The 25,463-nt window shown below is 56.0% G+C and overlaps 1 protein-coding gene across 1 annotated transcript; it reads right to left on the bottom strand.

Annotated features, from left to right (window-relative positions):
- Nucleotides 1–374: 374 nt before the first annotated feature.
- On the bottom strand, nucleotides 375–25,068 carry LOC143173504 (maestro heat-like repeat-containing protein family member 7). Its single transcript, XM_076363769.1, has 5 exons — nucleotides 25,060–25,068; nucleotides 23,868–24,005; nucleotides 23,257–23,433; nucleotides 22,810–22,965; nucleotides 375–542 (listed from the first exon to the last, which is right to left on the bottom strand). Exons 1-5 carry the CDS (start codon nucleotides 25,066–25,068, stop codon nucleotides 375–377), a joined length of 648 nt encoding a protein of 215 aa, XP_076219884.1.
- Nucleotides 25,069–25,463: the final 395 nt, after the last annotated feature.

The following is a 25,463-nucleotide window of genomic DNA, read 5'->3' on the forward strand; positions in this document are numbered from 1 at the left end:
CTGAGAAACCAGGTCTGACCATATACCTGACCCTGCTTTGAGCAGAGGGGTTTTCTATAGACCTCCCAAGGTCTACTCTGAACCTCAATAACCGTATCATCCTAGGATCCTACTCATAGGTTTCTGGCCTCAGGGAAGCTGAATGCCACCTGTGACTGTTCAAGACATTCCCGGTGTTCGTGGACAGCAAGGAGTTTCTCCTTCTGGTGCCTTCCCATGTGCCATGGACTCTCCACCTGGGATTTGTCTCCCCTTCTTTTAGACAACCGTTGTTTGGGATTCTTTCCACTCTTCCACAGTTTCAAATCCCTTGGTTCCTTCATTGCGTTGTCCTCCAGGCACCTGATCAGCCCCCACACAGCCTGGCTATGAGCTCACTCCTGGGCTCTTCTTTCCAGGCGAACCCCCGCCAAGCTGAAGTCCCAGGTGTGGTTCTGAGGTGCCATGCTGCTTGGTGTCAGGTCTGCTCCAGGGGAGATAGGGCTGAGCAGGGTGTCCATGAGCGTGGCCTGCCCTCCTGCCTGCCACAGCAGGTCGGGTGGCTGTAACAGAGGTGTCCTCAGAGCCAGCACCCAGACAGGTCCCTTTCACCTGCCTCACCCCTCCCTTTCTTGACACAGGCAGCTGATGGCTGACTAGGTGTCATGGTTTAACCTCAGCCGGCAACTGAGCACCACACAGCCTCTTGCTCACTCTCCCCACCCTGGAGGGATGGGGGAGAGAATCAGAAGAGTAAAAGTGAGAAAACTCGTGGGTTGAGAGAAGAACAGATTAATAATTGAAATAGAATATAATAATAACAATAATAACAATAATAATAATAATAATAATAATAATAATAGAATCACAGAATCATAGAATCATAGAATCATTAAGGTTGGAAAAGACGTCTAACTTCATCGAGTCCAACCGTTGACCCAACACCACCATGTTCACTAAACCATGTCCCTAAGCTCTTCCAGGCCTTTCTGGGCCCAGCTCAGCCCCTCCCCAGATCTCTCCACCTCCCTCACCCCATGGCAGGGTCAACTGCAGGGTCTTGCAGAACTCTAGGCCCTTAACTGCAGCCCCAGCCCTCTGAAGGCTCCTGGGGGGCAGAGACGGGTGTCAGCCTCCCCACCAGCCCCAGGGCTGATGCTGCCCCCAAGGCCCCAAGGAAATAGAGGCCAGTCAACCTCTAGCTCTGCTGCATTCATATTGTAGGGTGTCCCCAACTGCATTTGCCCCCTTCTCTATCCCCACCAGCCCCACTCCCCAGGACAGCATCAGAGTCCTGGGCCTCCGCAGGCAGCTCCCACATCTCTCCAGTCTCCCTTCCCTCTGCTTGCTGGGACCCCACTGACTCCCATGGCAAAGTCCTTTTTTGTGCGTGCCTCAATTTAGTGTTCTGCTTTGGGGGAACTTCACCTCTGAGGGTGATTCGCCTTGTGTGTCTCAATTCACTCCCATTCCAGGGCACGTGGCGAGTCCCCGTCCTCTCCTGAGCCCTCCAAATTCATGTCCAGAGAGACTACTATCTGCCATCCATCCTGTCATAAGTGAAGCAGCCAGAGACAGTAACTGGGAGCCCATGCACCATCTCCACTGCCATTGGACACCAAGAAGAGGGCTTTGAAAACCAGAACTTTCGGTCCAGTGGAACCCAATCGTACCATGAGCTTAACTCCCAAACCATTGAGAACAAAAGGAGAACAGCCTCTTTAAAAGACCAATTCCTTGGACATTTTCTTGGCAGCAGATCTGGAGGAAGAGCTCAGCCTTCAGGCACTGCACCTGGCAGCTAACCTTTTACTGAAGAGCTGCATGTGGACAGGTGACATTTGAGACAGCGTTGTGCAAGGGTCAGACACAATAAGATCAAGCCTCAAGAGAAGCAGTATAAACCCAGAAAATATCTATAAGTAGGATGATCACAAGGGAAAACAGCAGACTCCTGGCCTAAGATAAACTCTGGGAAATGTGCAGAGAAGGGGAGGGAGGTTTCACTGTCAGTGAAACAGCGTCCATTGGGCCAGTTTCCACAGGGCATCCTTGAGCTCCTGATTCCTCATGCTGTAGATGAGGGGGTTCATTCCTGGAGGCACCACTGAGTACAGAAATGACACCACCAGGTCCAGGGATGGGGAGGAGATGGAGGGGGGCTTCAGGTAGGCAAACATGCCAGTGCTGAGAAACAGGGAGACCACGGCCAGGTGAGGGAGGCACGTGGAAAAGGCTTTGTGCCGTCCCTGCTCCGAGGGGATCCTCAGCACGGCCCTGAAGATCTGCACATAGGACACCACAAGGAAAACAAAACACCCCAAACCTAAACAGACACTAACCACAATAAGCCCAACCTCCCTGAGGTAGGAGTCTGAGCAGGAGAGCTTGAGGATCTGGGGGATTTCACAGAAGAACTGGTCCAGGGCATTGCCCTTGCAGAGCGGGAGTGAAAATGTATTGGCCGTGTGCAGCACAGCATGGAGAAACCCACTGCCCCAGGCAGCTGCTGCCATGTGGGCACAAGCTCTGCTGCCCAGCAGGGTCCCGTAGTGCAGCGGTTTGCAGATGGCAACGTAGCGGTCGTAGGCCATGACAGTGAGAAGACAATACTCTGCTACTAGCAAGAAGGCAAAGAAAAAGAGCTGTGCAGCACATCCTGGGTAGGAGATGGCCCTGGTGTCCCAGAGGGAATTGGCCATGGCTTTGGGGAGAGTGGTGGAGATGGAGCCCAGGTCGAGGAGGGAGAGGTTGAGGAGGAAGAAGTACATGGGGGTGTGGAGGCGGTGGTCGCAGGCTACGGCGGTGATGATGAGGCCGTTGCCGAGGAGGGCAGCCAGGTAGATGCCCAGGAAGAGCCAGAAGGTCAAGAGCTGCAGCTCCCGCGTGTCTGTGAATGCCAGGAGGAGGAACTGGGTGATGGAGCTGCCATTGGACATCTGGTCCTGCTGGGCATCAGCACTGTCCATGGAGGAAAAGGCAGTAAAATGTTTACGTTAGACTAGTGTGAACAAAATCTATTTCATTTTCCCTAGAGCTCTGCTGTGTGGGAGAGGAGATCAGGGGCTTGCTCCGGGGAAGGGGTCTGGCCCGGCAGGGGGTGGCAGGGAGGTGCCCAGATCCCCCCTCCCCCAGCATTGCTGGGACCAGCTCCCCTCTCACTCCCTGCCCATCTCTGCTGCCTGGAGCTGTCCCTGCCAGGAGATGTTTCTCTGTCCCCACGTCTCCTCCCTGCCAGTGCTCAAAGGCTCCATCCAACCCGCTGCGTGCTCCACTCTGCCCTGCAGACCCCTCTTGGCAGCAGGACACCGCCCAAGGGCATCTCTGTGTGTGCAGGGTCTGAGGAGCAGCTCAGAAAAGTGCTAACCAGAACTGGGGTCTCAGGGCCTTCTCCAGGGCCTTCTCTAAGGCACTTCCTCAGAAATGCCTTAGAAATGATCTGGAGCTCTGAGCAGCCCTGACCCACACAGCACCCTCTCGACAGCAGAAGGACCCTGCCCTGCTGGGGGTCGCTCCTTCCACCCACAGCTTTTCCCCAAAGCACCGTGGGGAGTGCCCCGGGCAGGCTGAGTGCTGACCCTGGCAGGCGGCAGAGTCCCTTGCCCTGGCACACAGCCCCCTGGGGCGCAGGGACCCTGCTCGCAAGGACAGCCCTGGGCACCCCTGGCTGCACACCCACCTTCACAGCCCTGCAGCCGTCCCTGGGAGAAGGGACACCTCATGCCCTGTCCCTCTGAAAGGGCAGCAGGGAAGCCCTGCTCTGCAACACCTCCTCCTCCTCTACGCTAGAGAAACACTGAGAGTCCTCCTGACAGATTCCATAAGCTGTGGTCATGTGCCAGCTTTAGGAGATCTCTCCAGGAACCGCAGCTGTGTTGCCCTGCAGCCAGAGACTTACTGTGTCAAGGGCTGTGAACATTTCTCCCACAGTGGACACTCAGCTCTCCTCCCACTCCACGCTGCCTTCTCTCTCTGCCTCGCTCCTCTCCCCTCGGTGCCTGCAGGCAGTGCCCTCAGCCCTGCTGCGCTCTGCAGAGGAGCTGCTCCTGGGCAGAGCTGTCTCTCGGCAGCGCTGCCCGCTTGCCATGAGCTCCCTCCATCCCAGGAGCCCAGCCCAGCTCAGCAGCAGAGGACCAGCCCAGGGCAGCACTTTCCCTGCCCCCTCTGGGCTCCCAGGAGGTGTCCCTGGGGCTCCAGGGGAACCTGCTGTGAAACAGGCTGAAGGAATCACTGATGTTCCCTCCCTCAGCTGGGCAGAGAGACTTCTTTCCTGCTCTGTCAGTTCTCTTCCCAGAGACAGAGTTAAGTCCTATAATCCCTTTTTCTTGTCTCATCATCAGGCAGGACACCCAGACAGTGACAGGGAGGGATCTCCTTTACCCCTGCTGAGGGAAGGGATTCAGCAGAGTCAATGGAGGCATCTCATCCTGGGTCTGTAGTCCTGGGGCTAGAAGGAGACCCCATCTCCCTCCCATGCAGACCACAACCCACAGGAGGTGGGATTCCTCTTGCATCAGTTCAGGTGGGCACACAATCGGCACCTACATGTCAGCTCCATGTCTCAGCTCCCATGGCAAGAATGGGGCTAGAGAGCAGGAGGGAGCTGTTCAGACCCCAACACCTGGTGCCATCTGAGGTTCAGGGGGTGGTCTAAGATGTGTGCAGGTGACTGCAAGCTCTAGTGGAGCAATGCTGAGAGACAGGGCAGCATCTGGGGGCATCTTCTTGGAGGCTGCTGGGAAATTAACTGTGCCAGGTGAAATGACATCACATGCCCACATGTAGGACACCTGAACCTGTACATATTCCTTATGTCCTGGGCAGCCTAGAGAGGTATTCAGCTGACCAAATGGAGTCATGTGCCATGGGGAGAGCTAAGCCTCTCCCTTTCTCTTCTCCATCAGCTCCATTTTCTACATGTCCTTCCAGTAGAATGGCAGTTTTGTCAAGTGCATCCCTTGCACTCTCATTGTCTAAACTAATTCAGGGCACCTGAATCTTAATTGAATCTCCAAATACAGGCCTGTAGCGCTATGTGAGATGCCAGGGCGCTCCAGCACAACTGCATGCAGCTGACATGGACAGCACAGGTCCTGTACAAGAACCCGATCCCCATTCAGACTAGTTGTGTGACACGCACCACCCAGGGCATCTCAGACAAATTCGGAGCCTTTGGGCCAGTGACCGAATCCCACCACTGCAGCGACGTAAGGTCTGTCCCTTCTCTATCCAGTAGATGCTGGGCAGTGCATGAATGCCAAGCACATCACACCAGGGTCCCCCCACTCGTGTGCCTTCCCTCTCAATCTCTGCCAGTTCTTCTCTCCCCCATCGTTTAACCATCCCCTCGATGTCACAATCATGGATCAGGCCAATGATTTTCATTGTGCTGGGATCGCAGGAGGTCCACACCCAAGGACACTCTCAACATCATCTCTTCCTTCCTGAGATCAGCTTCACCTCCACCACAAGCCCTCAGAGCCTGCAGAGACACCTCAGACAGCAAACACCTCTCCTGCTCGGACTGCACAGCCCAGCTCTGTTTCTCTTTGGCCTTGGAGACAGCAGGCTTTGCCTTCTTTGTGGGCACCTCATTTCTTCTTTACATTGCCATCTGCTCTCCCCTCCACCATGTCTCTGCCCTGAAGCAAAGCCTTTGCACACTTGAGGTCTTGGGCGCCTCATAGCAGGTTTCCCCGTTCCAAGTCTGGTCCCAGCCCACACATGCCACAGCTGAGGTGCTGCAGCCCAGACATGCACCCATGCCCTCAGCCTGGGGCACAGCCAGGAGGAGCTGGAGCTCTGCGTGCAATCTCTTCATTCCACTTGGGGGGAATAACAGCTGAGGCGTGTTGGGACAGCTCACAGGATTGGGGTGCTGTGATGGCTGGGTACAGGATCACCAGGAGGGAGAGGCTGGAAAGATGAGAAGGGAGGTGTCCTCGGTGTGAAGGAGCTGCTTAGATGTGTTCAGCTCCTCTCTGGGATGAAGAAATTGGGTGAGCCCTTGTGGGTGAGGGTCAGAGGAGAGACTGGTAAGGGTGCCATTGTGGTGGGAGACAAAGAACCCATTGACGTTTCCTTGAGGACTTGAATTACCCTGGTATTCCCTGGAAGGAGACCACAAGAGTGTGCAAAGAGTCCTGGAGATTTCTGGAGGGGCTTGGGACACAGGGCTTTGTAACACAGCTGCCAGATTGGCCAAGGTCAGTGCTGGCAGATGGAGTGAACATTCAAGCAAGCCTGGGTGCTAGGACATCTTGGGTGGTAGGGGAGCATTAGCAGGGCTCTGGAAGAAGCTGGGGGAGGTGTTGTTGGGAACTCACAGGCACTGGCAAATCCTCAGAAAACTTGACCACCCATGAGAGGAGAGCAGTTCCTTATGTTCCCAGTGCCTTGTGGCCTCCTCACCTCCACAGAGGCTGGGAGGTGTCCTCCCGCTGTCCTGCACTCAGCATTGCACACCCCCACCTCTCACCACCCCCAGGAAAAGCCCCGAGACTCCCATGAGGGAAGAATCCCCTTTCCCAGGGGACAGGGCTCAGGCCTTTGCTCTCTTGATTGAGGAAATGCATCAAAGGCTTTCAGAGCCACCTCCACATTGGCTTTTCCACCTGTAACCAGTGCTTCTGACTTTCTGCTTCACCAGTCCCCAGGGACGGGAATCTTCTCTGGTCATGCCCGCCACGGTCTCTCCAGTGATGGGCATCAGTGGGGCCTGCTAACACCCTCAGGAACTTGGAGTTTTGCTGCTGACTTTTACTTCTCTAAAGGCTTCTTCAATCTGCCAGGACCTGCAGGATCTTGCCACTAGAGGGCTCATTAACATGCAAAACGCCCCAACAAGCCAAGTGTCTGTGCGTAGTGTTCCTTAATCCCTCAGTTCTTATGGGGTTCTTTTGAGAGATTTCAGAAGCCAATAGATTTCAATACTAAACAAGAACAAGTTAGGGTTCCTTCTTTTTTTAATTTTTTCTTTATTTTTCTTCTTACACACATTAGGTGATATCAGCAATCTCCAGACAATATTGATCCTGAACGTCTCCTAATGGAGCCTGAATATGGAAGTCAAGACCCTTTCTGTCAGACCCTCTACGGACAGTCTTTGCCCCAACCCCACCATTTCTCTCACCAGGCAACTAGGACTTAGAGCAGCCTGTTCCAACCTGAGCTTTCCCCACTGACATCTGTAGCTGCATGTTTCCGCTCCTGGGCACCAATTCCCACCTGCTTTACTGGGAAAAGGAGCTGACACGGAAGGATGTTTCTTAATTGCCAACAAAGAAAACCAAAGGAAGGCAGAGTTCAATAAACAAAAGACCTTCCTCAGCTGTGTGGTGAGTCCACGTTACCTCCACCGAAGTTCACTTTCCATTCTGGACGGCCTTAGGCTAATCGCAAACCCATTGTTGTGTCAAGCACAGATCATCCCAAGACCCCCCAAAACTCTCCCTGCCCCGGACTCTGTCCATAGTCGCTCTCTGCACACAGTGAGTCACACGTTGGAGTCACAAGCTCCCTCCATTCCCAGAGGCAAGCAAAGAGGCAGAGGGAATGAAATGCTCTCTCTTGACGAGCTAAAGCTGCACTGCTCCCAAAATGTCAGGGGCTCAGGAGCATCTTCAAGTAGACTCTGCAACACGCAGATCCCCTCATTTGTCATTCGCTGCAGGGTAAGTTACATGTGACTCCATTGTAGGTGAAGACAGGGATGAGAGTGACCTGCTACAGTGTAGGACACCTCAGGTGCAATTGCCCAGGCTTACCTTTCTGGTCCAAGGAGAGAAATGGGTTGTCTCCACTGAGATGCCCTGGCCTCCCCTGCCTGTCCACCAGCTCCTGCTCCAGAAAGGCTCTTGTCGGTCCTGGCTCACATTCCCCAGTCCCTTGTGGAGGCTTCAGCTGCTCCCACGGATCCTGGAGGAAGTTGCCCCCTCGGTGTGGGCAACTGAGTCAAGCCCTGGAGGAAGAGGTTAGGCAGAAGTTGAAACAGATGCAGGAAAGGCCTGGGTGTGAGAAGTGGTCAGGAAGTCTGCATTTTCAGATCTTTGGTGCTGGTCTGTAAAGTCTCATGAATTTTTCCATAGGACATGACACGGAGCAGCAAGCTGATGGCACTTTCTCACCCCCTTTGGAAATACAGGTTTAGGCAGCCCTTTCCAAAACCACATTTCACCCCAGCACTTTGCATGGAGAAACTGTGTTCCGAGGACATGTTTATTCTAACACATTTCACATCTACATCTCATATCTAAATGGAGCTGGGAGCAATGAAGTTTGGATAAGTTGGATAGATGCTGCTTGTATCTCTTTGCTGTCAAGCAATGGCCCCACCTGCTGGCACTTCCCTCATACCGTCCCTTTTTTGGAGATGGCCAAATCTTTATGGGGTTGTGCAATGGCATAACAGCACGGCCCTCCACGTGCCAGACCACCATTGATGTACATGTTCCCTGAGTTCACCCAGTCACCTTCTCCTTCAGGCACCCAGAAATGCAATCCCAGAGGACATGCTCTGGGACACGTTCCCCATCTAAAGTGAAGCTAAGCAGTCTTTAGCTCCCCAGCTCATTCCCTGGGCCTTTCTGAAAGATGCGTGCAGCATCTACTTTTTGCCAGCTGTCAGGGAGTCCTGCCAGTCTCCATGACCTTTCAAAGATGACAGAGAGTGGCCTCACTGTGACATTGTCTTACTTTCTCAGCACCCCTGGATGTGACCCAGCCATTCCCATGTCCTGGTAATGGTGGAGTTTGCTCAAGTAGACTCTGATTTGACTCCTGTCCTCCGTTGGCTGTTCTCCTCCAGAGTCCTGCCTTGAGGCACAAAGGCCTGGGAGACCTTGCTGGTGAAGTCTGAGGCAAAAAGGACATGGAGGATCTCAGGTCTGTCTTTACCTACTCTTCCTAAATCCAGCAGTGTCCAATCAGTATCTTTGTTTTCTCCTGGAAGTGTTCCTGAAGTAGGAAAAGCTCGTTATGATTGCCTGGAATTCGCTTTCAGGTTCCAAACTGATTTTGATACAGACAAATCTTCTGCTTGGAGGATGCTGTCCTTGGAGACCAGCTGTACTGAGCTCTGCTGCCCTTCAGTGGTGCTGACTATTGGATCCCCACTGAAACTCCCCAGAAGAGGCACAAGTCTGCTCCTCTGAGGTCCAACGTCTCCACTCTTCCATTCTGCTTCCTCACTCCCCTTGGGTGATGGGACCCCACTATTTCAGGGCCACGACAGCCAATCCTCACACCTCTGACCAGCTCTTCCTTCCTTGCAAGTATCACATCCAGGTTGGCATTATTTTGGTTGGCCCATCTGGCCGCTGTGCTAAGACGTTGTCCTAAGATGCTCCAGGAACCGCCTGGACTGTGCATGCTGCTGTGTTCCCCTTTCAGACATTGCCAGGGTCATTGCAGGCCCCAGGGAGACCCAGGCTTCTACAGCCAGAGGCTTCCTTGGGATCCTTCAAAAAGACTGTACCCGCTTCCTCACCCTGACTGTGGGTTCCTTATCGCCCACCATGAGAGGCCACTTTTACTGGCCTCTCCTCTGACCCTCCCTCACAAGGGATCACCAAACTCTTCACCCGCCCCACAGAGGAGCTCCATACATCCCGTTAAAGCCTTCAGTTTCAGGGAACCCCACTCCTGATCCTTCCAGCCTGTCCCTCCTGAAGAGCCGATACCCATCCAGTGCAGCACTCCACGCTGTGTGCCTTGTCCAGCCGCGCTGTGGCTATTACTCTATCGGTGTCAAAAAGCACAGGCTCTCGCTCCGCTTGTCTGCTGCCCTGGCTGAGGGCATGGGTGCCCATCTGGGCTGTGGCACCTCAGGTGTAGCTCCAGGCCAAGCTCTGACTCGCCTTAAAGGAAACCTGGTACCGAGCGTCGACATCCTTCTGTGTGCAAAGGCTTTGCTTCACAGCAGAGAAGCTCAAGCTGAAATTGAGTGCCGAGTGTGAGCAAATCCTGCTGTCCCCAAGGCCAGAGAGAAACAGGGCTGGGAACTGCAGCCCTGGCAAGAAACAAGGTTTTTCTCAGTGGTGTCTCTGCTGCCCCTGAGGGCCTTTGGCAAAGGTGAAGGTGATCTCCATGAACAACAAGGTGCTGCTGAGAGGCCCCCTGTGAAAATTGTTTGTCTGTTCCCTGACTGTCTAATCAAGGGGGTGAGTAAAGGTTGGGGAAGAGATAAAACAGCAGTTTGAGAGGGCAGGCACATGAGCGGAGACCCCGGTGTGATGTGCCTTGTCTTCCTGGACTGCCCTACATCTCCTGCATGGAGAAGGGAGAGACCTTGCCACAGTGCAGTGGCCATCAGTCACTTGTGTTAGGAAAATGTGCAACTGGCCCGTGCTGTCCGAGGAGAGAGGCTCGGACACAAAGCACGGAATTACAAGGGTAAGCATTTATTCATGCGCATGAGGTGTCTGAGCGAAATTGGGGTACCTCAAATGTGGTTTTACACAGGGTTCTTATACCGGTCAAGCATTCAGGTACAACGTGATTTGACCAATCACTAATTAACACACACACAGTACTGATGACCATCATAGTAACACTTCACAAAGCAACTATTTTTCTGCAGCCTCATCAGCCATCAGCATTCTCGCTGCTTGTCTATTGATCCAGGCGTCCCTGGAGCTGGTCTATTGAGAGTTACTTATCTGGGCTGCTAGAGACTGGGAGAGTTTCAAAGGTGTGTTAGAGGGACTAGGGTACTGGCGTTATCTTGGTTGTCCAGGGGTCTCTTTCAGCCTTCATGGACAGCTCTAAGGTTCCGAGAAGCAAAGCCCTTATTTCCAGGGCAGGGCTGTTCTTCTGGTCCTTCTGATGAGCTGGTGTCCTTTAGTTTGCTTACTCAAGCGTGATAAATCAGTATACAACGTGAGCTATATCTCCATCTTCAGAAAGTGAATACGTTTTCATAGTATAAAGACTGATTGGCCTAAGAGTTAGGGAGGGAAAGTTTGATAACCTTGGAGCAGGGGATGCCTGTGGCCAGGCAGATTCTGCAGAAGGCTCTTTGATGGTCAAGGATCACCTCTCCGTGATCCAGAATGGTCCACCCCAACATGCAGGAAGTCACGCCAGGGTCGCAGGAGGCTGGCATGGCTGAGAAAGGAGCTCCTGACTAACGTCAAGCATGAAGAGGAAGCACAGAGAAGGGGGAAGCTGGCTGCCTTCCAGCCTCAATGGTCTATGACTCTGTGCTGGAGAGAGCCATTTGTGTGTGTGTGTGTGTGTGCTTGTCTGTGCATGGGGGACCTGGAGGGATGAGGGAATCTTGAGGCCAGCTCCTAGAGAGGTGGAGGGTCTAAGACCAGCTCCAGGAGGGACCCGTCCTGTCTGTGTGTCTATAGAGGTATACATCTCACACGAACACAGCCTGGCATGCAAACAGCCCAACCCTCATTTCCCTTTCTCCACAGACTGCGATTTGGCTTGGCCTAGAGACCTCCCGAGGTCCCTTCCAGCATGAGTGAGTGTGCATTTCCTTCCACCATGGGTCTTCCCTTGATGAGGACAGGGAGAGCGCTCAGGTTCCCCAGGACCACAGAAGTAAGCAGACATAAGTGTGACCCACTCAGGTGTGGCTTTTTTGTCCCACTCAACTCACTGACTCAGGGCGGACAGGCAGGTTACCCCAGACCCGCCTCATCATATCCTGAGCTGAACTTTTGCTTTTCCTTTTCCCTCTTTCCCCCTCCCAAATTCTTCTCTTTAATCATCCTCATACATTCCTCGACAAACAGCCCAGCTCTGCTCTTGCCCCACTGGCCCTGGCTTTGCTTCTTTTGTACCCTTGTAAGCTCACCTTCAACCCCTCTCCTAGCCTGAACTTCTGCTGTTTGGACCCTTGGGGGAAGAGCAGGGCTCAGGAGGTCCCACAGCATTCTCAAGGCAGTGGAAGAGGACTGTGAGGAATCTGACTAGCTCACAGGCCTCAAGGAGGAGAGGGGTGGGAATGCTATTATGAGGTCAGCGGTACCTCAGAATCTCATGGGCCAGCAGGAGGCACATGGCTGTGAAGGTGACTGTGATGCCCCTTCTGCCTCTGGAGTTGATTGACCAGCAGCACGAACATGGCTGGTAAAGGACGGGGAGGTCACTTCTTTCTGAGGTAGCTGCTCGGTCAGCCCTTGACTCATGGCTGGGATATTTGCTGTTAGGCTCACATCTGCCAGCGTCCTTGATAGGCCAGCAGAAGGCACCTGCCTGGCACGTGGATTGTGGGAAGCCGTTTCCCTAATGAGCTGGGAGGCCTCTCCAGGAAGAGGCGTTGGATATGGGTTGTCACTTCCTTTCCACCTGAGTAACTGAGGGGGCAGGGGCAGGCACACAGCTTGGCCGTGTCAGTCCCAGAAGCTGAAAGGCCAGCAGCAGGCACGTGGCTTGGAAGACCACGGTGAGGTTACGTCTGTCGAGTCGGCCGATAGGCCACAAGAGGCTGATGGCTCGGGATGTGATGATGTTATCAATTGTGTCTGAGAAGCTCATAGGTCAGGAGGAGGCACGTGGCCGTGAAGGGGATTGCGAGGCCATTTTGTCTCCAATCTCCTGGAGTGACTGGCCATCAGCAGGCACAGGGCTGGGCTGGTGACCGTGACATTCACTTCTGGCTGAGAACCTGAGAGCCAGCAGCAGGCACACGTGACTTGGTGGTTGTTTTGTACCTGGAGGTTCTGGTTTGTTATGTCCCCAGTAAGAAAGGCACTCAGACTCTGCGAGGCATTCTTTACAATGCCATTTGTTAGAGAAACACTCTGAACAAAGAGAGGATCGTGTAGGCAATCTGACGTCCCTTCAGGTGCCAGGGCCTTTGACAGTGGTGCAGAGAGTTGTGCAGCTTCCATCTCTAAATCTGCTCCTGTGATCTCTTTCAAGGTTTCCTAAGAGGGAAAAAACCCTCTAGTCATCATTTCTACTGCCCTGAGACGTGATGTTCACGTGCAAAACTGGTGGTTTCCGAGAGAATGGAGCTTTTCTGGGTAGTGGGAAGAGATGGAAACCTCCACAAATTGCAGCTTGGAAGGTTCAGAGTGGATGCAAGGAAAAAGAAATCTCACTCCAAGGGTAGCCTTGTGGTGCAAGAGGTCACCCAGAGGGAGTCTGGATCAGCCCATGGCTTTGTCTTTCAAGGAAAAGCCAGCAATGGCTGGAGACACATCAGTGAAGATACAGAAATGCTGGGCTGAGAGGTAGGTGGGAAAGCAAGAAGGGTGTCAGCAGCCTGAAGGGAAAGAGGTGCAGGCATGGGACAGTGTAGGACAGCCTGCAGTAGAGATGGCCTCGGCCTCTGGCAAGGCTGAAAGGCCCATCAAAACCGAGGTCTTTGTCCCCTTGGCTACGGCAGTTGCCTCTACCACCGAGGCCTACAAGGAGGAACTTTCTCTTGAGGCTCTGGACTGCATTTCTTCCTTTCCCCTGCTTGGGGAGGCCGGGAGGGGTTGTACAGTTTTTCTACACCTGGCATTGCTCACCCTCACGTCCCACTGCCCCCAGGAAGAGCCCTGAGCCACGCGTGAGGGACAGGGTCTGCCTTCTCAGGGCCTGGGGGTCAGGGCTTGGCCTTTCTGCTTTCTGAATACAACCAAGGCTTCTCTCAGCATCACAGCTGCCTGCACAGTGCCTTTGCCTACCTGCAATCACAGCCTCCAATTACCTGCTCTAACGAGTCCATGGGGAGGCTTTGTCAGGAATGGTCCTCAGGGGGACCTAGTCATACTTCAGTACTCCTTTGCTTCTGACTTGGACTTCTGGAGAGGTTTCTTCAGTCTCCTCTCATCATGGGAGGTTCAAGGACTCAGCACCAAATACTCCATGGGTCTCATTAAAAGACAGAGAGCCTTAACGAGCTCTTTCTCTTCCTGTAGTTTTCTTCAGGTCTTCCAGGCTTGTACAGCTCATTGGAGTCATTTCATAGTGCAGTGAAAGAGGAAGATTTCAAAGGGCACCTAATAAAAAATATTTTTGTAATTTAAGTTTGATATTTTATTTCTTTTCATTTTAGAGAAGAGGTGATAGAAGCATTCTCCAATTGATATTGATGCAGAGTGTCTCCTCAGGAGGCCTGGGCAGGTAGGAACAGCCGTCCTTTGAGGTCTGACGCTGGATGGACAACCTCGCTCCTCACCTCCCCAGCCCCACCATTGTTCTCATTGGCCCCCTGGGACTTGCATCAGTTTGCCTTACATCAGACTTCACTGAACTCTGGAGCTGAATGTTACAGCTCCGTTGCACCAGCTCCCTCCCGCTCTCCTTCGAGAACTGGCTGCACACAGGCCACAGAAGATTTCTTCCTATTTGCAAGCAAAGACAAGCAAAGCATGATAAAGTTTGCTAAACAGTAAAACACCCTCCTCAACCACACGCTAAGCACAAACTGTCTCTAATGAGGTTGCCTTTCCACAAGGGATAATCTTAGGAGAAATGTTTTACACACAACAATGTTAGATATGAAAATAATTAAAGACTTGGCTGAAGAGACAATTAGAGAACTGAAAGACAGGCAAGCTTTTGACTCCCTGAAGCTCAAAGCAGCAACTGGGTAGGTGAGAGTTATCTGAATGAACAAAGAAAAGGGGTAGGAGAAAATGAGAGAATAATGGAAGGGGCCTTTGTCTAGAGAGTCTGCACCTGCAGAGATGACCTTAGAAATGGTCATTGTATCAGGACAGGTGGAATGATAAGAAAGATTAGAGAAACTCAATGTGCAGCGGGAGAGATATGACTTAGTCGCCATCACAGAAACATGGTGGGGTGACTCTCATGACTGGAGTGCTGCAATGGATGGCTATAGACTCTTCAGAAGGGACAGGCGAGGAAGGAGAGGCGGTGGGGTGGCCCTGTATGTTAGGGAGTGTTTTGATTGTATAGAGCTCAACGATTGTGATGATGGTACGGTTGAGTGTCTATGGGTAAGGATGAGGGGGAAGGCCACCGAGGCAGATATCCTGCTGGGAGTCTGTTATAGACCACCCAACCAGGATGAAGGGGCGGATGAAGCGTTCTATAAGCGGCTGGCAGAAGTCTCTCAATCGCTAGCCCTTGTTCTCGTGGGGGACTTCAACTTCCCGGACGTCTGCTGGAAATACAACACGGCAGAGAGGAAGCAGTCTAGGAGGTTCCTGGAGTGTGTGGAAGACAACTTCCTGACACAGCTGGTAAGTGAGCCTACTAGTGGAGGTGCCTCGCTCGACCTGCTGCTTACAAACAGAGAAGGACTGGTGGGAGATGTGGTGGTCGGAGGCCGTCTTGGGCTTAGCGACCATGAAATGATAGAATTCTCGCTTCTTGGTGAAGTAAGGAGGGGGGGCAGCAAAACCACAACCATGGACTTCCGGAGGGCGGACTTTGGCCTGTTCAGGATGTTGGTTGAGAGAGTCCCGTGGGAGACAGTCCTGAAGGGCAAAGGGGTCCAGGAAGGCTGGACGATCTTCAAGAAGGAAGTCTTAAAGGCGCAGGAGCAGGCTGTCCCTGTACGCCGTAAGAAGAACGGGCGGGGAAGATGACCGGCCTGGCTGAACAGGGAGCTCTTGCTGGGACTCAGGAAAAAAAGGAGAGTTTACCACTTGTGGAAGAAGGGGCAGGCGACTCAAGAAGAGTACAGGGATCTCGTTAGGTCGTGCAGAGAAGAAATGAGAAAGGCAAAAGCCCAGCTAGAACGCAATCTGGCCGCTGTCGTTAAAGACAACAAAATAGTTTTTACAAATATATTAATGACAAGAAGAGAGCCAAGGAGAATCTCCATCCCTTATTGGATGCAGGGGGGAACATTGTCACTGAGGATGAGGAAAAGGCTGAGGTACTCAATGCCTTCTTTGCCTCAGTCTTTAACAGGCAGACCAGTTATCCTCAGGGTACTCGGCCCCCCGAGCTGGAAGACGGGGACAGCGAGCAGGATGAACCCCCCATAATCCAAGAGGAAGCAGTCAATGACCTGCTATGCCACCTGGACACTCACAAGTCTATGGGGCCGGATGGGATCCACCCGAGAGTGCTGAGGGAGCTGGCGGAGGTGCTCGCCAAGCCCCTCTCCATCATTTATCAGCAGTCCTGGTTAACGGGGGAGGTCCCGGAAGACTGGAGGCTTGCCAATGTGACGCCCATCCACAAGAAGGGCCGGAAGGAGGATCCGGGGAACTACAGGCCTGTCAGCCTGACCTCGGTGCTGGGGAAGATTATGGAGCGGTTCATCTTGAGGGCGCTCACAAGGCATGAGCGGGACAACCAGGGGATCCAGCCTAGCCAGCACGGGTTCATGAGAGGCAGGTCCTGCCTGACCAACCTGATCTCCTTCTATGACCAGGTGACCCGCCTAGTGGATGAGGGAAAGGCTGTGGATGTGGTCTACCTGGACTTCAGCAAGGCCTTTGACACCGTCTCCCACAGCATTCTCCTAGAGAAGCTGGCGGCTCACGGCTTAGACAGGTGGACTCTGCGCTGGGTCAAAAACTGGCTGGACGGCTGGGCCCAGAGAGTTGTGGTGAATGGAGTTCAATCCAGTTGGCGGCCGGTCACGAGCGGTGTTCCCCAGGGCTCAGTACTGGGGCCGGTCTTGTTCAATATCTTTATCAATGATCTGGATGAGGGGATTGAGTGCACCCTCAGTAAGTTTGCAGATGACACCAAGCTGGGCGGGAGTGTTGATCTGCTCGAGGGTAGGGAAGCTCTGCAGAGGGACCTGGACAGGCTGGATCGATGGGCCCAGGCCAACTGTATGAGATTCAACAAGGCCAAGTGCCGGGTCCTGCACTTTGGCCACAACAACCCCATGCAGCGCTACAGGCTTGGGGAAGAGTGGCTGGAAAGCTGCCCAGCAGAGAAGGACCTGGGGGTGCTGGTTGACAGCCGGCTGAACATGAGCCGGCAGTGTGCCCAGGCGGCCAAGAAGGCCAATGGCATCCTGGCCTGTATCAGAACTCGTGTGGCCAGCAGGAGTAGGGAAGTGATCGTGCCCCTGTACTCGGCCCTGGTGAGGCCGCACCTCGAATACTGTGTTCAGTTTTGGGCCCCTCACTACAAGAAGGACATCGAGGTGCTGGAGCGTGTGCAGAGAAGGGCAACGAGGCTGGTGAGGGGTCTGGAGAACAAGTCTTATGAGGAGCGGCTGAGGGAACTGGGACTGTTTAGCCTGGAGAAAAGGAGGCTGAGGGGAGACCTCATCGCTCTCTACAACTACCTGAAAGGAGGTTGTAGCGAGGTGGATGTTGGTCTTTTCTCCGAAGTAACAAGTGATAGGACGAGAGGAAATGGCCTCAAGTTGCGGCAGGGGAGGTTTAGATTGGATGTAAGGAAAATTTCTTTACTGAAAGAGTGGTGAAACATTGGAACAGGCTGCCCAGGGAAGTGGTGGAGTCCCCATCCCTGGAGGTATTGAAAAGACGTGTAGATGAGGCGCTTAGGGACATGGTATAGTGGGCATGGTGGTGTTGGGTTGACGGTTGGACTCGATGATCTTAGAGGTCTTTTCCAACCTCAATGATTCTATGATTCTATGATTCTATAATAGTTTTGTCATTGTTTCTCACAATCCACATCTTTTTTAATTGGCAATACATTAAATTGACCTTCAGCAAGTCCACACCTCTTTGCCCGTGACAGTAATTGGTAACTGATCTCCTTGACTTTATCTTGTCCCATGAGATTCCTGGTTTATTTTCTCCCTTTGTCCTGCTCAGTCAGGGGCGTGAGTGAGTGAGCAGCTGGGTGGCTGTCTGGCTGCTGGCCAAGGTGAACCCACCACAGGGCCGCATCAGGACTGCTGCGTCCAGTACGGGGCTTCCCAGCACAAGGAAGACCCTACACAGACTAGAGTGAGTCCTGCAGAGGCCAGAAGGATGGCTGAGGCCTGGAGCACAGTATGGAGAAGCAGAGGCTGAGAGAGCTGGGTTTTTTGAGAAATTGTTCAGGGAGAAACAGTGGAGCAAGGGCCCAGGCCCGTTGGTGGGACCTCAGTCAATGGAGATTTTCAATATTGGAAAGATCCAAGGGGCAAGGCCATGAGCACCTGATCTCTTTGGAGTTGTCTGGGAAAGGGCTTGACTGAGAGACCAGCAGTGGCCAGAGCTCTGGGACTCGTGTGTCGTAAGAGTCAGTAGGAAACTGGTTCCCTTTCTATTAGTAAGTGCGGTGGAGTTGGGTATCACAGGGCCCCAGAGGAGAACAGAGGTGACCATGCAGCAGCAAAGGTCCCTCCTCAGGGCTGGGGTGTACGACCAGACATGGAAATGGCCGGTGTGTGGGACTGATCTGGGACAGTTTTCCCAGGGCAGCTTCCCCGGGGTGTCCAGGGAACATGGCACAGAGCGGGCCCCTCTCTTCTGCACCTTTGGTGCCTTGCTTCCTTCACCACGACGCCTGGCTCTGCACCGTGAGCACCCTGCTGGGTGCCCTCACCCTGCACGCTCTCACAGCGTTGGGAACACTGGTGTTTCCCTCTCCTGGGCTCTTTCCAGCCCAGCCCAGCCTCTCCCCACCTCTCCCCACCTCCCCTGCCCTCTACAGCAGCCCAGCCCAGCCCAGCCCAGCCCAGCGGAGCAGCCCAGTCTGGGCTGGTCCCACTGCAGTGCTCATCGCAGGGTGCTGCAGAGCTCTGGCCATTCGGCAACAGCCCCGGCCCCTCTGAAGGGCACAGCAGGTCCTGGGGGGCAGAGAGTGGTCTCAGCCTCCCCACCAGCCCCAGGGATGATGCTTGCCAAAATGCCACAGCGAAACAGAGGCCAGTCACTCCCAGGATCTCCTGCAGTCATCTTGTTGGTGACCATCAACCCCAACTGCATTTGACCTCTTCTCTGCTCCCACCAGCCCCACTCCCCAGGACAGCACAAGAGCCCTGGCCCTCCTCAGGCAGCTCCCGCATCTCTCCAGTCTCCCCTTCCTGTGCCTGCTGGGTCCCCACTGACTCCCATGGCACTGCAGAGTCCTTTGTGGATACCTCAATCCAGTGCTTTACTTTGGGGGGACTTCACCTTTCAGGGTGTTGCACCTTCTGAGTCTCCATTCATTCCAACCCCAGGGCACGTGGCGAGTCCCCATCCTCGCCTCTCCTCACCCCTCCACATTCATTTCCAGAGTGTCTGCCGTATGCCATCAGTCCTGTCGTACATGAAGAAACCTGAGGAGAGAAGGGAGCTCATGGACCATCTCCCCTGCCATTGGACACCAAGAGGAGACCTTTGAAATCCAGAACATCTGGTCCAGTGGAACCCAATGGTACCATGAGCTTAACTCCCAAAACATTGAGAACAAAAGGAGAACAGACTCGTTAAAACACCAAGTCCTCCGACATTTTCTTGGAAGCAATGTAGTAGACATTGAAGATGTGGGTATGACATCGGCACGGAAGAGGGGGTGGAGAAAGGACTGTCGTGGTGTAACCCCGGCCGGTAACCGAGCACCACACGGCCGCTCGCTCACTCCCCCCGGCGGGATGGGGGGAGGGAATCGGAAGGGTAAGAGAGAGAAAACGCGCGAGATAAAAAGTTTAATAATTGACATGAACTAAAGTAATAATAATAATAATAATAATAATAATGAAAAGGAGGATGACAAAGAGAGAGACATAAAACCCAGGAAAGACAAGTGATGCAAATGAAAACCGTTGCTCACCACCAAGTGACCGATGCCCAGCCAGCGGCCCCCCCACCAACCTCCCCCCCAGTTTTATTGCTGAGCGTGACGTCATATGGTGTGGAATATCCCTTGGGTCAGCCGGGGTCAGCTGTCCCGGCTGTGTCCCCTCCCAGCTTCTCGTGCACCCCCAGGCTGCTCGCTGGTGGGGCGGGGTGGGAAGCAGAAAGGGCCTTGGCTCAGTGTAGGCACTGCTCAGCAGGGACGAAAACACCCCTGTGTTATCAACACCGTTTCCAGCACAAATCCAACCCAGAGCCCCGTAGCAGCTACTACGAGGGAAATTAACTCCATCCCAGCCCAAACCAGCCCAGCTCCCAGTACAAGAGAGGAGTTTGATGCCGGGACAAGTGACGACTCGCCAGCTTGGCAGAGCACGGGTGCCTTTTCGTGCCCTGGGATGTCTCAGGAGGGGCAGGTTGGGCTAAAGCTTCTCCCCTCCTCCCCTCGGGGCTTTGTGGTCTAGCGGGGCAGCTGGGGCTTGGCTGCAAGGACACCCTGGGTCCGGGTGTGCTGTCCTGCAGGCAGAGGCAGAGGCCAGGAAGGACGCTGTCTGCTCAGCACCCTCAGGGTGGTCCCCATGGGAAGGACACCATGGGACGGGGCTGCTTGTTCCAGCTTTATTTAAAAAGAAAATATTCAAATACGGCCGTTTTTGAGAGGAGAACGTAATCTCTCAAAGGCTCAGCAGGGCCAGCAGCACAGCGATCGCAGGCTCCATCCTGATGTTGGCACATCTCTTGTCAGGATGAAGAGGGTCTGAACTGCCAGGGAGCTGACCGAGAGTTCCGTGTCCTTCCCCAAGGGCAGGAGGGCTGCAACGAAAGGAAGCGAAGCGGACGTGAACCCCCACTGCCTGCAGAGACCCCCAGGAGTCCCCTCCAGCCCATGCCAGCCCCACCCATCTCTTTCCCTGGCCAGGAGGAGCAGGTGGGACAAAGAGACCAGCTGGAAGCTGCTGCTCAGGAATGCCCCATGTGCCCCTGACACGTTCCTCTGCCCCTGGAGCGTTGCCCTGGCGCGGGGCCAGGCAGGGCAGCACCCTGCCCCGGCTCTGTCCCCTGCCCCGCCAGCCCCGGCCAGCACAGCACCGCCCCTACTCACCGTTGCAGATGTCCAAGAGCTTCTCCAAGCTTCGGTTCCTCAGGTGCCGCGCGGCAAGCCCTAGGCACAGAGCTCCTGTCAGACCTCCTGCTCCCCAGCACGCTCCCAGCAGCACGGCCCCCGGCCCTGTCAGACTGGCTGCACCCCCTCCTCCCCCTCAGCAGGGCAGACCCCAGGGAAGCACAGTACGCGAGGGCGGTGGGACTGAGCAAGGCTCCCAGCGAGCCCACCTGTGTGGCAGGCCCTGCACGGGGCAGCCGGGGCTCTGGCAGCCACAGGGCTGTCCCTTGCTGCCGGCGCAGTGGAGGGGACCGGGGCCAGGCTGCCAGAAGAGGGACCCCAGGGGCTGTGGCTCACCGATGAACCTGATGGCCGCCACTCGCAGGGTGGCCTGAGCGTCCTTCAGGTACGGCAGGCTCTGACACAGATATTCTTCCACCTTGCTCCTGTTGTGCAGTAGCTGGAGAGAGCACAAGGGCACGTGGCTCATACAGACCCTCCCCAGCCATCCGGACCAGTCCCTCCTACCGGTGCCCTCCCTCCCTCCCTCCCTCCCTCCCAGGCAGGAGCCCTGTGTGGCTGAGGTTCAGAGCGAGCCGCAGGCACAGGGGGCCTGGGGGTGCTGCGACCCCTCTGTCCCAGTGCCAGGGCTTACATGTGCCAGGGTCTTGTTCAGCACCCTGGGGGCAGGGAGGGGAGAAGGGCCTGGAGAAGAGCCCTTGGGGGCTGCGTGCTTGAGGGCAAGGAAGGAGGATGCAGCTCCAGGCTCTGGGCTCCAGGCTGGAGCAGGGCAGGCGAGGCACAGCTGCACAGCCCTCCCCACGGGCACGTGGGGCCCGGCCGTGGGGCTTGGGGGTTGTCCTCACCAAGCACTCTCCAATCAGGTGTGTCTGACGCGTCTCGGCCAGGTAGCTGAGCTTCCTCCATCCCAGGAACTTTGCACAGGCGAGGAGGGTGTTCCCAGAGGCCTGCAGAGAAGCAGAGGCTGGGAGATGGCACCACAGCCCAGGGAAGCAGCCCTGGCATCCTCCTCCTCTTGGCCAGGCTCCGAGCTGTTCCCAGCCCCTTATGGGAAGAGGCAGCAGGGGACAGAGTCTGAACTGGGTTCAGTGCCCAGGGCAGGGACACGGGGCAGCCACCACCTCAGGTATCTCCTGCTGCCGGCCAACAGAACAGAGATCCTCAAGAGCTGCTGAGCTGCTGCCAGGGATGGGGGCAGGCCGAAGGGCAAAGGAGGTGTGGGCCCACAGCTGTAGGCAGCGAGGGCTGGAGCCCCAGAGACACTGGGGCAGGATGGAGCCAGCAGCACGTCCCAGGAGCATCCCCCAGCAGGACGCTTGGCTCCCCAGCCGGGGCTGCCCCAGCTCCTCCACACCCAGGCTCCGGGTGAGCAGAGCTTTGATCCCGGGATGCAGGGCCAGTCCCCTTCTGGCTGCACCTCCCTTCCCACCATTCTCCCTGCCCCAGGCTGGGGAACAAGCTGGCTCTCCACCCCTTCTAAGTGCTGCACCCCTCTGCAGAGGCCAAGTTCACTGGCCCCCTGAAAGGGCATCGGGGTGAGCAGGGCTCTGTTTCTGCAGCGATCCTGCCCTCAGGGAGCTGGGACATGCCCTGGCCCAAACATTTGGGGGTCTCTGGGGCACAGCCCTGGGGGACAGGGATTGGGGCTCAAAGCCCTGGCCTCCCACACCTGCAGGGACAGCTGGGAAGCCCGTAGGGACTCGTGTGCTCGCTGGCCGTGGGGCTGCTGCTGAGCCCTGCTGGACCAGGCAGGGCAGGTCTGGGAAATGCCTGTGCCAGGTTCCCCGGCCCTGCTCGTGCTGGGTCTGCAGGGAGCCTTCCTCTGGGCTGTGCTGGAGGAGGGCTGAGTGGGGAGAGCGGGGCTGGGAGGGGACCCCCGCTCCCCATCCACCTCGGCAGCAGGCAGCAGGGGGGAAGGAGGAAGGCAGCGGTGGGCCCAGGGCAGGGAAGGAGGGGAGCAGTGGGACCCTGGGGTGACACACATTCCCAGACTCTGACGTCCAGCAGCCCTCGCCCCTTATGCCAGGCCAGGGTCGGCACGCCCTTCCCGGCGTCCCCAGTGGGTCGCTGGTCACTCACCTTCGCCACGCTCTCGATCTGGTCGTTCATGTGGAGAAAGAGCGGGAGCAGGACCCTCTGCACTTTCTTCTTCATCTTTTTCACGTTTCTCCCCACCACAGTCTTCATCACGCCTTCGAAGAAGCTGATGGAGAGCTCCCGCACCTGGCTGGACACCTGGTGGTGAGGAGGACAGGGGGACTTGAGCAACAGCCGCTCCCTGCCCACAGTGAGCAAGGGCATCAGCGTGTCTGATGTGAGGGGGGCTGCTCGGGGGTCGGATCCTGAACACAGGGGCTGTGGGCCAGATCTGCAGCTGCGGCTGAAGAGCCCCAAAGCCCTGAAAGGCCATGCAAGAGGAGTGAGGAGGGGAGCCCTGCCCAAGTGCTGCCCACAGGGCTGGGCTGAAGGGCAGCTGTCTTTGCAGGGTGCCCATCTGTAGGGCTCAGGCTCCCACAGCAGCCTTACATCATCAAAGAGGGGCAGGAGCTTCTCCGCCAGCTGCAGAGCGATGACGCTGGCCTCCTCCCTCTTCATGTGACCCATCATGTTCCTGAGCAGTACCAGGGCCTTCATCCTGACATCAGTGTTGGCATCCTGCAGGGTCTCCATGATGTCTGGCAGCAGGACCGGTATTTTTCTTGCCTGTACGGAACACACAGTTTCCTTATTGTGAAGCAGGGAACGAGCACCCTGGCAAAAACGCGCCGGCTGCTGAGCACCAGCCTCCCGCCCGGCTTCCCAGCAGGTGGCCCAGGAGTCACTGCAGCAGCCTCCTGGCAGGCAGTGGCCACTGATGGGGATGCAGGGAGAGCCCGAGGAAGGGAAGGGAGTGCAGGAGAGCAGTGTCCCCTGCTCAGCCACCCCCTGAAACCGACCGGCCTGAAGGGGGCAGGTGGATTGGCAAGCCTCTGTGCCTGGAGGGCTCCCCAGGCACCCACCAGGCCCCTCCATAGCAGGGAGGGTGATTGGAGCCCTCACCCCGCCTCCTGCCTCCCAGCCAAGGCCAAGCCACCACATTACCCCCTGCCCCAGGCCCCGGCTGCCAACATGGCTCCGCTTGACTACACCCTGCTCACCGTCTCGGGTGTCTTTGAAAGCGTGATGAGGCCCCTCAGCACCAGCGAGAGCATCACCGGGCTTGGATGCCTCAGGTACCTCTGGGCTTTGTACAGGGCAGCAAACTCCTCTGTTCCAACGTCGGCGCAGAGCAGCAGCTAAAACGAAGACAGCAGTGAGAGACCAGCAGAGCCCGCAGGGCTCCCTCCACCACGCTGGCACAAAGGGGGCACGACACGTGGGCGGTGGTAAGTGTCTCCTCTCCCCAGACTTGAAGCCCCCTCAGCCTGCGCAGAGGCCGTGCCTCTGCCCCAGGCCCAGCAACTGGCCTGACTCGGGCTTCTGCTCCTTTCTCTGCCCCTGCCCCGGGTTTCCAGGCTGCAGAGCAGGGCAGGGGGATGCAGGCAGGGGGATGCAGGCAGGGGGATGCAGGCAGGGGGGAAGCAGGGTGCTGCCCGGGCAGGGGCAGGCTTTGTGTTTTTTCACCGGGGCCAAAACAGCACAGGGGGGCCCCAAGTGTCTGGCACGGGGTCTGGCTGGTGCTGGGCAGGTCCCTGCTGACCCTCCGGGGCTGTGTCCATATGTACTGGAGGAGGTGGCCATTTGGAGGCAGACGGAAGGGGAGGGGGCCGTGCCTGTTTCCCTGGGGAGGCAGGCACAGCCCTGAAGGTCACTCACAGCCAAGGGATAGATGCAGGCGTCCTCCGCGGCACAGCTGAACACCTTGCGCAGCCGCTGGTCCTGGAGCACGCTGAGCAGCTCCGTCAAGACACTCCACAAAGCCCAAGGCACAGAGATCATCACCTCCCACATGGCCAGGGCAGCGCTGCAGACCCAGAGCGCTCGGTCAGCAGGGCTGCCTCGGCCACTGCACCGTGCCCAGGCCAGCCTCTCCAGACCCAGGCCGGTGCTGCAGCCCTGGCCCTGCCCACCCCCCTCACTTGGGGTGCCCGGGGACCCTGCCCAGTTAGGCAGGAGGGGGCTGAGGTGGTGTTCCCCATGGGGCGGGGAGGAGCGTGGTGGCGGGACTCTGGCTTGGCCAGCTTTGGCTGCTGCGGGCCTGGCTGACCCACCGGGGCTGGGAAGCGTGGTGGGATGGAGGGCCCTGCTCCTGGGGGATGTCCTGCAGTTTTCCGTGGGCCTGGCAGCCAGAGCGTCTCTGGGCCCCTCTCCCCACAGGGAACGAGCCCTCAAGGCTGTCGGGGCCGGTACCTGTCGCATGTTGGAGAGATCTTCAACAGGCTCCTGACCACTTCCCTGGGGCACCGCTTGGTCAGCAGGAGAAGGAATGAATCCAGGCTGTGCCGGGCTGGCTCCATGCGGATGTGCTCCATGTTTTTGTGGGTGTACCTCACAATCGTTGGCACCTGGAGGGGACACAGTGAGGATGGTGCTGCCACTGGAGTGCAGCCATTTCCCAAGCTGCCACTGAAACTGCTGCCCTTCCCATCCCTCTCTGCTGCCTTGAAATGGCTTCAGGTGCCCAAGAGATCTGGGTTAGGGAAGGAGGGAAGAACAAGGGCTGACAGGGCTCACGGGCAGGGCAATCCAGCCGCAGGGCACTTACATCCGTCAGCCAGGAGGCAGGGTCTCTCATGGCCATATCCAGGATGTTG

Source organism: Aptenodytes patagonicus, unplaced genomic scaffold (assembly GCF_965638725.1).
Source record: "Aptenodytes patagonicus unplaced genomic scaffold, bAptPat1.pri.cur scaffold_92, whole genome shotgun sequence".
Classification (NCBI taxonomy): domain Eukaryota; kingdom Metazoa; phylum Chordata; class Aves; order Sphenisciformes; family Spheniscidae; genus Aptenodytes; species Aptenodytes patagonicus.

Excerpts from the sequence above, each read along its gene's own strand:
- LOC143173504 (XM_076363769.1), bottom strand. Across the intron at positions 23,434-23,867 it reads TTTCAAAGACACCCGAGACG|GCAAGAAAAATACCGGTCCT; the intron begins GTGAGCAGGGTG and ends TGTTCCGTACAG. Across the intron at positions 22,966-23,256 it reads TCCTGCCCCTCTTTGATGAT|GTGTCCAGCCAGGTGCGGGA; the intron begins GTAAGGCTGCTG and ends CCTCACCACCAG.